The sequence below is a fragment of the Rattus norvegicus genome, chromosome 2 (assembly GCF_036323735.1).
Source record: "Rattus norvegicus strain BN/NHsdMcwi chromosome 2, GRCr8, whole genome shotgun sequence".
Lineage (NCBI taxonomy): Eukaryota > Metazoa > Chordata > Mammalia > Rodentia > Muridae > Rattus > Rattus norvegicus.
In genome coordinates, this window is record NC_086020.1 from 103,647,635 (window position 1) to 103,660,678 (window position 13,044).

Consider the following 13,044-nt stretch of genomic DNA (forward strand, 5'->3'; position numbering starts at 1 on the left):
TCTTTTCTATACTTGAGCAGAAAATCTGACAGCTAGTGGAGGAGAGGCAGCACCACCAACCTCAGCAGTGTGCAGCTGTGACATGCACCGCCATGCACCCTCACTGTTTTGACAGTAACAGGCCTCTTTTACTTCGTAAAGCACCTGTTTTAAGACATTCTCCGTCATTCTTCACAAAATTCTTAACATGTTTCTTTCCCATTTTCCACAGCCTCATAGGTCACAGGAAAGAAAGATTCCCCAAGCCTTTAGTTTCCTTTTCCTTAAACACTAATTTGTCCATATTTGCTCAAGAACAGATCTCCAACCACTGGATACATTTCACCTCAACAACCCAATACTTTCTCCTGTCTCTTCTTCCTACGACGTCCCAATAACCACAAACATTCAGACGCTCTATACATCCACTCCTTATGGTTCTCCACTCCCATACACATGCTGCCAGTGTAGCCTTGCTGTCTGAATCCCTCTTTATTATGCAAATTTTGCCACCCCTGACAAAAACTCAGGTTATATATACTCCATTATATTTCTCAGGATTTGGTAGACTCAATATAGCACAAATATGCTATAGTAACAGTTAAATTGACTATTTTAAAGGGATTTAATCTCATAAGTTACTGCATCACAGATAACAGTAACATACATGTGATTCTAGTTATCTTCTGAACTCTATGGTTCTTGATAAAAATGTACAAGAAACAACTAACCACACACTAAGAATTTATAATATTTAAAAGGGTTAATAAAGAATTAACAACTCATCAAGCACTGTCAACAGACCCTGTAGTTGAAAACAGGTAACCACTTATAGAACATCATGAAGGCTGGGGCAGGCCACAAAGAGGATTTTCAAATATATTATTTATTATTGTATGTTGAAACAAGCATGCATGATGGGAGTACACATGCCGTGTGTGTGTGTGTGTGTGTGTGTGTGTGAACACATGTATGCACGAGTGCGTATGCACACGTGTGTGTATGAAAGTCAAAGGACAATCTTGGGAATTAGTTCTTCCACCTTTACTGGAGACTGAATTCATGTCATGAGGCTTTTGCCCCAAGAGTCTTCATTGGCTGGACCGTAAGGATTTTTTCGCAGACACAGACACTGACACAGACACACATGTGTACATATATGTAGGTAGGCATGCCATGGTACACATGTTGGAAGTTGGAGGACAACTTGTAGAAGTCATTCTTGCTTTCTAGCATGTGGTTCAGAACAGCAAACTCGTGTGCTGGTTTGGTTGCAAAGCCAGTCCCAAGTTTCTTTTAAAAGGTGACTTGGCATATCATCTCCATATGGAAAGTAACAAATATATGGATGTCAGTGAGCCAGGATCAGGATTATAAAGAAAGTCCAAAAAAAAAAAAAAAAAGCAGAAGGAGGAAGAGAAAAAAGAGGAGGAGAAGAAGGAGGAGGATAAAGAGAAGGAGGAGGATAAAGAAGAAGAGGAGGATGAAGAGGAAGAGACGGTGGGAGAGGAAAAGGAAGAGGAGGAGGGAAATGAGGAGGAAGAGAAAGAGGAGGAGAAAGAAGAGGAGGAAGAGGAAAAGGAGGAGGAAGAAAAAGGAAGAGGAGAAAGAGGAAAAAGAGGAAGAGGAAAAAGAGGAAGAGGAAGAGGAAGAGAAAAAGGAGGAGAAAAAAGAGGAAGAGGAGGGGGAAAAGGAGAAAGAAGAGAAGGAAGAGAAGAGGAGGAGGAAGAGGAAGAGGAGGTGGAAAAGGAGGATTTAGAGTAAATGAAACATACTAAAAAAATACAGACCAGCTAAGATGTAGTGACCCTTACTAGATTTTTGGAAACTGACTCCATGAGAGTTTGAGTGGCAACACAGGCTGGCCACTCTCCTCAATGAACCAGAGGCTGTCAGGAGCAACAGGCACACCACCTGTTCACTTCCCTGTAAGAGGAATGTCAGTCAGCAAGTGCTCTCCTCCTGGGAGCAGATTGGATGAAATATACCTGTTCTGGGGCAAACCACTCAGCTCTGTCCCTCCTACCTGACTCTCACCTATACCAGCAAGAGAGCACCAGAGTAAGAAATATAAAACACACTGAATCAATAAGAAGAAGGGGCAACTATGAACTTGGATATGGTGAACACAAATCATGTAGAGTTTTAGTTCTAAAAGGAAACCACTCCAACTACATAATGCAAGTTGAAGATCAGTTTTTTTTTCCTGCCCATTTGTTCAATTACATTTCTTCAGGCAGAGGATCACTGTGGCTTCCAGGGGCTATAGTTAGCTTCCTATAAAAGGAAAGGTGGATAGCTAACAATAGGTGGTTTTTATCTGGGACCAAGTAATTGAGACACCTTCTCCATAAATCCAGTTCTAACAGGGTGGTCTAAGGAAAGCAACTGTGGCTGACAGAACACAGTTGAGCTCACTAGCTTTCATCCTAAAACCCTGACTAGCAGGTTGTGTACTTTTTAAAAATCAAAATTGAAAAGAGCAACTAACTATGTCAAGGAATGGCAGGCATCCTAGCAGCCTAAGAATAGGCTATGAGCTATGGGTTTATATAAGGCTAGCCTTAAAAGTGTTATGGCTGCTGTTGCTTCATCTATATTTATCTTGTGATAATAACTGAAGTCATGTTTGTGTTGAGTTAGGGTAAAAAAAAAATCACGAATCTTGAAGGAGGTAGGGCATCTATAATTCACTGCTTGTATTTAAAAAAGAAAAAGAACACTCCCCACCCCCATGAGGAAGGCCAGCTGCCTTTCCCTTAGGGCAGCCAGCCAGGAGGTAGGGGAAAGCAACAGGAGCCACAGCACCCAAGGGTAAAAGAGATGGAGGGAAGAATGCAGAGGCAGTGATCCTGGGTGCTTTGCCGACACGGGCGAACCTATGGTCCTCACCACCTTGCCCTTCGGTCTCAGCTACTTCCTGTCAGCAGTGCAGAGATGAGCCGGGCATGTAGAGAGAGGAAAGAACAGTGACAGAGTTCACTGGGTAAAGTTCACTTGTACCTACAAGCTCAGCAGACTGAGCCGGGCAACACTTCAGAGTCAAGCAGGGGACACAGTACTTCATCCCTATCAACTGGAAAACTGAATTCTTTGTGTAATTTTATTAAAAACCTACTTTGGCAAAAGGGGCAGAGATGGCTAAGTATCACCAAGAATCTGCCAAATACGTTATTCTAAAAAAAAAAAAGTCTCCAAATAGAATCCAGTTTTGATTTGCAAAGAGAGTGAAAAACAACAATCACAACAGCAGCAGCAACAACAACAGCAGCAACAACCACACAGCGAAGCCAAACCTCATAAAGATGGGCTAAGCTGGGGTGGGGACATTTGAATGACCTGTGCAAAATTTCCCCAAACCCCTCCTCACTGTCCACGGAGTCTGGCGCTATCCTCCAACATGGGGAGGCGGTGCCAGAGGGAGGCTGTGGGAACGAGCTAATCCTCTGCAGCAGGTAGGAGAGACCAACCGGTGGAGCATGACTTCGGTATAACCCTACATGGAAAACTGTCAGAGGATGCCACTGTAAATAGTCACCCACTGAAGAAACTGAAAAGAGGAAATGAAGACCGCAATGAGATTCAGGCTGAGTTATTAAAAATGGCAGTACCAACTGCCAAGTGGTCCGGTCTTGATGGAAGTGACTTTTGGTTACTGTCAAGACTAATAGTAAAAACAAAAATTGTGAAATGATTTCTGTTGTCTTTTTGAAAAATGAGTAACAAGGACAAAATGCTGGCACTGGGTTCACAGCCCAAGTGAATGAGAGCAAGGACAGAGCACACTAAAGCTTCAACATAGGAGGCTAATGACCACAGAACTCGAGTATGTCAAGTGCTTCACTTACCATTTGTTAGTCTATCAAACAGAAAGATATCAAAATTCCAATTTCCAACTTTTTCCAGCATACACTGAAATGAAAACCAAACATTTCTACTGTAATTTAATCTCAGTAACATCCACTTTCTGCAGATAGTCCATAGCAAAGTTCAGGGGAAGGAGAAGTGGCTGATTGACTTTGAGAAACGCCAAGGACCATTCACCTTCGTTCACTTTATTTTCTAGGTTTGTAGGCAGGGTTCCACTGTGCAGCCCCGCCTAGTCTACAATTCATAGCAATCCCTTTGCTTCAGCTTCCTGGGAACTGGAGCACCCGAGTGTGCCACCCCATTGCTTTCATTCTGCTTTTAGTATGACCTTTCCACTGGCTCAAATATTGTCTTCAGAAATAAATTCCATTTGAGAACAAATTATGTTGTTTTCATTAATCATACAGAAGTCAGGCCAGTCTTTCAACCTGTTCCTACGGTCTACAAACTTAGGGGAATTCTGAAATAATTCATCATCATATAGCCCGTATGCTGCATATGCTTAAACCAGAGTTGGAAAGTCTGGCAGGGAGTTCAAATGGGTTCACACCTGTGAGTAGGTGTGGCGCTCAAGCCTCACTGACACCTGGGAAACAAGCAATGACTAACTTGCTCAGCTGTGGCAGAAAGCTGTCACGGTAACTGAAGAGTCCAACTTCAGAGACTTGGAGACCACAGTAAACCCACATCAAACTGTAATTCAAGTATTTGCTGCTCAGGGTTGTTTGTTTGTTTTGTTATTCTGACACAGTCTCTCTACATAGCTCTGGGGTGTCCTTGAACTCACAAAGCTCTGTCTCCCTCTACCTCCTGAGTGTTAGGATTAAAGGTATGTATGGTCATACTTGGCTTGCTAACCCTTTCTTTCTTTCTTTCTTTCTTTCTTTCTTTCTTTCTTTCTTTCTTTCTTTTCTTTCTTTCTTTCTTTCTTTCTTTCTTTCTTTCTTTCTTTCTTTCTCTCCATTTAAAGAGACCAATGAATTATGGGGTACTTATTGATGATCTTTAAATATCACTCAAAATTATCAGTAAAATCAATCAATTAGCTCTTAGGATAATATATATTTTAGGCAAACAAAAAAAATCTAAAGTCCACATTTTGTGGGTTTTTACAGTAAAGCTTTTATTGTGTATCCCTAAATTTGCTGTGGTATAAAATGAAGAATTAAACACCATAAGTAATGTCAGTGTGACACTTGTGGAGGTTGAAACCACAGTGCCAATAACTAGCAATAACACACAGGTTAATATTCTAACCTGACAGCCAATCAATGGTTCCCACTGACTTATCTATCAAGCAGGGAAAGATTCTTTTCTTTATACTGTAATGTTTTCTTCAAAGAAGACACCCTGGAGCCAATCTACATAACTTTAGAAATTTGGCCTATAAAATTTAAGGAACAAATAATTTCAGGTAATATAAAATTCAAGATTATATAAAATCCCATTTGATCAAACCCAAACCCATTTCATTTCAATCTTACTTAAGGTACTTCCTGTAAAGTCTGTAAGAATGAAGTAAATAATTCTTACAAATACCACTTCAGTTAAGATATAACTAAACCTTCATGTCTATCGGGTAGACATGTCTGTCTGTATTCATGTACAGACCCCCGGCATCCTTATCAATAGCACTGAAGAATCAGATCAGGTCATGGGTCATATTCTCCCCACACCCAACTCTGTGACAGCTTAAAGTTGACTGTTCTGCTGAGTCACTCATTACTTAATGTTATAGTAAGTAATTAATATAGAAAATTAAGAAAGCAAATATATTCACTACTTTAATCTCAGAAGTTTTCCTTGCTCTGTTACACCTTAGAAACAAACAGCTCTAAAATCTGAAAAATGGCTCAATTCAGACAGGAAGAGGGCATCTAAATCAGTTTTGTGGAGGTGGTCCTAGTAAACTTATCAAGCAACTCAAATCTTTTTGAAGAAACTGTACAAACCTTGGCTTGTCCATTGTAATCCTCATCTAAAATATTTAAAGATCTACAAACTGTGGCACCCCGAAAAAATCGTGAGGATCTGAGATACCGCTGGAAACTGAGCAGCCTTCTGATGTTTCTGGCGGAGACGGATGCTTCAATTTCAGATTGAGCTGAAAGAAAGGGAACAATGATGAAAACACTGGCAAAAGCCCAGTAGGCTGCCTCTGCAACACCCCCAAGTTCAAGGCAAGTACTTAGGTAAATTGTTTCCCTTCATTTTTGTCTACATGTGTGCATGTGCACCTGGTGTGGACAGTGATGGGAGAGGCCAGAAGAGCACTGGATTTCCTAGGAGTGGAGTTAAGGATGGTTGTGAGACGTTGTGTGGATGCTGGGAATCAAACCCAAGTCGTCTTGGCTGCCGCCAGTGCTCTTAACCACTGAGGCATTTCTTCAGTCACACATGCAAGTATTTTTAAAATTCACTAATTTCCATGAACAGTTCTTTCTATGAGGAGGTAGCTTATTTCTATTTTGAACTGAAGAATTAAAAAAGAGTAAGTGCATCTGGGCTTAGACACAGTTTTAAAATTTAATTTCCATTAACTATTACTTTTCATTCAGTTGCTTCAAAACACTATATAAAAATCAGAAGTAACACACACACACACACACACACACACACACACACACACACCAAATTCTAGTTTCAAATGACTGAAAAGCCAAATCCCCACCATACAGATGATGTGTGTGTGTGTGTGTGTGTGTGTGTGTGTGTGTGTGTGTGTGTGTGTGTATGGTTCTAAAGGATATAGATATAAAACTGTCTGAAGAGGAGAACTCTGGGCACTGTGGCTTGTCACTGGAAACAGTGTGTCCTTCAATGAGTCTAGCAACCATTTCCCCCTCTACTCTCAGAATAATCCACTTTCTTTAAGCATCAAAGAACACAAAAGATTTTGGTTAATTAGCTCTGCACCTCAGCTCCATAGTCCATTCCTTCCACTACTTGACAGATCCTGTTACTCAGCTCAGGCCTCCGCCCCAGGGCCTTCTGCACACATGCCCTCCTGAGCAGCACTTGTCTGTGTGCCTGGCTCCTGCTGGTTGGACTTCTCAATTCCTCTACTTTCTTACTCATCTTCCGGCCAGCCGGCGGGCCTGCCTACCTTCCTTCCTTTCCAAGGCATTTTATTCATTCAGCACCACAATCAGATGGTGACCTTCAGCAATCAATAGTGTCTGTGTGTTACTGAGCTGTACAAGAAGTCTCTATTAGGAAACTGTCCTTCTCTGTCTGAAGTTATATAGTAAAGTGTGTGGACACTCCTGCAGACCCGTGCTTAGCTGTGTGTCCTTACAATTGTCATGTTTTCTTTCCAGACAGAGTGTCTCAAGGTCCCTCACTGTCTGCATAGGGTCTGGCTGTGGTCTCTATTTGTTCTCATCTGCGGGAGGAAGCAGGGAGACTAAAGTTTCTAGTGTGTGTGACAGCAATTGTTCGTGTGCACAGAAGGTGCTAGCTACTCAGCTTTTTCTAATTCCTATTTTTCTCATAAAGGATCCTGTAATGATGTTTTGTGTGTAAACCCTTCTCACGGAGTCTGACTCCCTCACTCCTCAGAGATAGGGCAGGCAAGTGAAAAAGCTTGTGTCATTAGTGTGTGACACACAGGCCTTGCTGGAGAGTACAATTCCTATGAGTAAATTAGTTTCCAGAATTGTCCTGGGAGAACTTCCAAAATACAATCTAATAAAGGGCCAGGAACTACAGATCAGTAGGAAAACACCCATTCTGTGACACTGTTGGAAATATGCATTTTCTTCACACCTGATCCCCCTCTACCCCTTGTCTCTGCCTGCACCCCCCCCCCACCCCCGGAGAAACAAAAGCAAAGTCCTTACACTGAAAACTCCAATAGTGCATCTTCTAGGGCAACGATTAAGTCTGGAAGGCTGCACCTAGTCTTCCTTTCAACCTAGTTAAACCTGATGCACTGTACAGGGAGCCATCAGGCTGAATGAATACTAACATTTAGGATATAGGAAAGAGGAGGCATTTGGAAACGGGAAGGAAGCCAGTACCCTTCATTAGATAATTACTAAAAAGCTCACCCTCTGGCCAAAGTACACGAAAACCCAACTCTCTTCCCAGTACTCAGATGGGCTCACTCTGGGACACAAAGCGAGTTATTACTCATTTCCCAGCACAACAGACAACAGATTGAACTTGTCTTATTAGAGCTCGGCCATTATCAAGTTTGGACTATTGAAACTTCCCAGACTTGTTCTGGTTTTCACGCAATGCTGCTTTGTGATAACAGCTTAGAAAGCTGAAGGCATACAAAAGTTCACGTTTTTATCAGAGAGTACCCTGCTCCATGGCATAGCCGTAGACCAACCAGCACCACCAAAGCAAATGAGCAAAGGCACTGTGTCCAGGCATCCTTTCTCCATATTTCTGGACCAGAAAATAAAGTGGAGAAGAGTAGGTGATTTTTAAAAATATACTGTTTTCCCCCTCATCATAGTAGAAAGTAAATAGGAAATACAAGTTCTAGGCTAAGAAGAGAAAAGGGCTGGAGACAGCTACACTGAGCAGCAGGCTCCTGTCTTTCCCACAGGGACTCCCTGCTACCCAAGCCACACGCAGCAGGGCACAGCTATGAGATCAGAAAGGTCCTTCGCGGAAAAGCCCTTGGCTCCCGGAAGACACAGTCGCCTGCTGCAGTAACCCACAAGGGGGCGCCCTGTAATCACTTCCTCGGTGCACAAAGACTTACTAGGAAATTACTGCTCGGGTCTTCATTTTTATAAAGTACTTTAAGGTTTTAGCTCTAGCTTAGTCAATTCTGTGCGGAACAAAGATTGAATAAAACTTCTAAATATTTTCTGTATTCTAATTTTTCTTCCCCTTCCCCAGTTTTCCTTAAAAAAAAAAAAAGTGCAAGCCATATCTAAAAGTCATTTCAAACAGGGTAATTGTAGTTATCCTACATATATGAGACACGTTTTTCCTAAGAAGAATTTTTCGTCTTAGCATGTCTCAGCATGTACAGACAGACAAGCACTGCTCCAGGCTGCTGTGAGCAATGTTATCCAGATGCCTGTGCTGAGAATGGAGACAGAATGGAGGAGTGGGTGAAGACAGGCTGAACCCCTGAGGTCTCCAGCTCCGTAAGGTAAAGCAGATCACTTAAGGTCTCTGCATGCCGCTCAGCTCTTTATCTGTAAAGGCTTCTAAGGACTGAAGGCTGGCAGCAATTGAGACAATACACACAATGTCTCTACAGTTTTGGGGAAAGAAGCAAGCGCTCAATAAATATAATTATAAAGCATAAATTATATGTCTATTACAAATGCTAATTATAAACATTAAGTACTTCAAAAACATAACCTTATACTTTTAACTTTTAAAATTCGATTTATTTTTTATGGTTACATATTTAATATTGAAAACCATTGTGTATGTAAGTACTTCAGAACTAACTGCAAATTTACCAAATTTCAAAATACTCTGATAGAACGTCAAATGTATATGTACTAAAAATGTTACTATGAATAGTAAGTGACCCACTCACGATCTCAAAGTAGAGGAATTCTACTAAGAACAAACTGTATCATCAGTATGTTCCTCTTAAGCAACTCTTATATCCCTGGTTTACAGAATTATTGATCATTCTGATGACTTAATGATTAAATAAGAGATACAAAGTTCTTTGAAACTCTTCTTTTTTGGGGGGAGGGGGTCAAGACAGGATTTCTCTGTGTAGCCCTGGCTGTCCTGGAACTCACTCTCTGTCACCCAGGCTGGTCTTGAATTCACAGAGCTTAACTTGGCTTTGCCTCCCAAGTGCTGGGATCAGAGGCAGAGCCAGCCACTACATGAAATTTTCAATTCCCTATTAGTCAGCTGGGAGAGAAGGGGAAGGAAGTACAGAACTTCAGCAGTGACTTCTTCAAAGAACAGTTGCAAAATCACATCAGGGTGAAGTTCAGCCTCACCAGCTCTGTAGAGTCCAGAGGGCAACAACCTTTAAACAGGATTAAGGTCCAATCCATACCAGCCTGCCTAGTTTATGCAACAAAGCTACTGAAGATAACTATAATACTGGCTTCTTCCAAGTCTGGGACAAAGCAATGAGAACCAATGGTTCTTAAATGCAGCTATTGGAGAACATTCTGGAAACTAGCCTGACATTTCCTAATGCATCAACATGGCAGTGCTCATCTCCACATGAACCAATTGGTAAGGGAACTTCCATGAATAGGAGTAGGAACTGGTCACTGGCAGGGGAAAAGGATGTAGTGTGTGTGTGTGTGTGTGTGAGAGTGTGTGTACACATGATGGTGCCAGACGACAGCTTGCAGAAATGATTCCCTCCTTCCACCATGTGGATAGTGGCAACTTAATCCAAGTCTTCCTGCTTGGCTGCAATCACCTTCACCTACTGATCCATGTCACTGGCCCACTTTTCTTCTTTTAGTGAACTGTTTTGTGAACAAAGGTAAACAGTATTTCAAATAAGCCATTTGCACTGTGCCATGCTTCCATGCACCATACTTGTACAAAGTTGGCTCTCTCCTTCACCATGTGGGGCCTGGATACTGAACTCAGCTTGGTGACAAATACCTTTACCAACTATGCCATCTTGCCATGGTGAAAGGAAACAACCACAGGCCAACACACCTGAGAACTATGGGGAAATCTAAGGAGACGCTGTATGTTTTCAACGGTCAGTTGCTGTAATGAAGACAATGTAAAGAACCCTGAACCTGGTTAATAGTTAATAAAGATTATCTTGAGGTACTGCAAATAAGACCCTGTAAGTGTTGAGGTTTGGCCTTTCGGTATGTATTGTAATGCTAAATACTGGTGTCCCAAGGTCAAGAGAATCCACACACAGACCTAAGTGACACTGTAACCCTGCCTCCCAAGTTATCCCTCATTGGTAAATAAAGATGCTAACAGCCTATAGCTGGGCAGGAGAAAAGCAGGGTTTTGGGGTTCTGGGCTGATGGTCGGAAGAGACCACAAAGAGAGGAAAGGGTGCCAATGACCAGCCTCAGCTTGGAGGGGTATTTGAAATCAAATTGTGAGTACAAGCCATTTGCCTATAATCTGCTCGAGACAGCTTTCCAGACTGCTCTATGTTCTGCTTTCTCTGGAGATCTCTCTACTTTTCTGCTTGAGATAGTTCTCCTGCTATTCTAAAATTTCTTCAGATAGCTCATCTCTTGTTTCATACATTTATCCAGTTATTTACTTTGAGTTCCCTTTTGATTATCCTATGAATCAGCATTTCATGACCCCAGTTCCTTGAGAAGGTAAGCACACGCACTTTTTTTTTAAAGTATTGCAAAGGAATTCAGAGATCTGCCTGCCTCTGTTAAACATGGATAATAAGGTAGCTGGATGGAACCCTACCCTGAAATTACCGTTTCTAACACGCCTGAACCTAACCTTACTATGTCCCAGGCTGACCCTAAACCCTGGAATCTGCCTGCCCTTGTAAGCATAAACAAGGGTCCTCCTGGGTCCACTTCCTTAGTCCTAGGATCTGAGGCTTGTTTTCCCATAGCTTGCTTTGCAGGAGGGGGCTAAGGATCTAAACTGATGTGACAACCACTACACTGAGACCCAAACCCAAATCAACATGGGATTCCTATCATCATGTAAATAAGAGGACCACTATATATGGCCAGTAGAACATAAGCTCTGTAGGTTATTTGGGAATTAGGCTTCTGCTCACTGAATGCAAGGACTGAAACAGAAAGGAGCTTGCTTCCCTCTTCCTTATCCCTGGGTACTCTGGACGCAGAAACCTGAAAATACCTAGTGCAGCAGAAGCTGTCACAACACAGGATGCGCATGTAGAGGGGCAAGCAAGGAATGCCATGTTAGAGAGCACAGGCCCCAGGGCCACCCGACGGCCCAGCACTTCCTCACTGGCTCCTTCTCAACTAATATGCACGGTGATGCTCTTATATGAAAGAAGCCATTTTTTTAAGCTTGTAAACTATGCTAGTACCCAACAGATATCTTTTGAGTTCCAGAAGACAAGACAAAAGATAAAGTTCATAAAATAAAATTTTAAAAGAAACTGCTTGAGAAAACCTTTAGAGAAAGGTAGCTGGGGAAATGTTTACATTCTGACATAAAGATATTAGGGAAAGCTCATGAAGAATGAAGGCTTTACTGTGATATTTCTATCTCAAAAGACCAACCTCAAACCCAGAGACTTCGGTCAGTGAAGCAGACTCCGACAGCAAAGGTGCCAGGCTGGTCCCACCTGCACACTGATTCCACATCTCTGGCAAGCATGTCTGCTCTGAGGATGTGAATAAAAATTCAAAGCGTCTCCAAATTTAAAATTTCCCAGTTGCTTATAAATAACCGCAGGACTGGCTTAGTGTAACTTAATTAACAAATACATGCTCTGAATAGAAACCTATGACTTTATATAAATGGCTAATTTCATTATATCACAGATTTAATCTCTAAATAACTCAGTAGTACCATAATTTAGGACATATTATGAGCAAGGAAAATGTAAATTCCTTTGCATGAATTTATACATTTAATATCTGATTATCCCTCTGCAAACAGTTCTAGTTCTGGTGGTGAACTCTGACAGGAAAAGATGTTTAGAGTTCTTGATGCACATTACTACATTGTCCCCTGAGTCTGAAACAACTTTAATTTTCATTCCTGTATCTTAGTTATTTTTTTAAGATTTGTGTGTGTGTGTGTGTGTATATATATATATATATGTGTGTGTGTGTGTGTGTATGTGTGTGTGTGCATATACATATATATATGCACACTGTAGCTGTCTTCATATGCACACTGTAGCTGTCTTCAGACACACCAGAAGAGGGCATCAGATCTCAATACAGATGGTTATGAGCCACCATGTGGTTGCTGGGAATTGAACTCAGGACCTCTGGAAGAGCAGTCAGTGTACTTAGCAGCTGAGCCATCTCTCCAGCCCCATCTTAGTTAATTATCTGTTGAAGTTTCTAAGTTAAGGGAATCTGTTTGTTTAGTAAGGCTGATAATTTATTAGTTAGTAAGTTTCTGTGCTCAACTGATTTTTTTTTCCTTTCTTGGAGACAGAGGGCAGCTGAGGTCATACACCCCGGGTGTCCTTGTTCAGCATGTACCTGAAACTGGCCTTGAACTCCCAAGCTCTTGCCTCTCCCTCAATTGCTAGGATTATAGGTATATATCATTAACTGATTTTCTTCTTTTTTA

At 41.6% G+C, this 13,044-nt stretch overlaps 1 protein-coding gene across 7 annotated transcripts in view; it reads right to left on the reverse strand.

Moving 5' to 3' along the window:
- The window catches only part of Pde7a (phosphodiesterase 7A), a 91,403-nt gene that overhangs the window by 15,980 nt on the left and 62,379 nt on the right, over positions 1–13,044 (reverse strand). For 6 of the 7 annotated variants that reach the window (XR_005500379.2, XM_006232188.5, XM_008760880.4 and 3 more), the window contains 2 exons: positions 5,802–5,953; positions 3,828–3,891 (listed from right to left, as the gene is read on the reverse strand). Coding sequence is in view for 5 of the 7 variants with exons in the window: in XM_006232188.5 (XP_006232250.1) it covers positions 3,828–3,891; positions 5,802–5,953 (216 nt within the window). In the remaining 2 variants the exon portion in view is untranslated. The remainder of the gene's footprint in view (positions 1–3,827; positions 3,892–5,801; positions 5,954–13,044) is intronic. The other variant, XM_063282631.1, reaches the window with a different exon arrangement.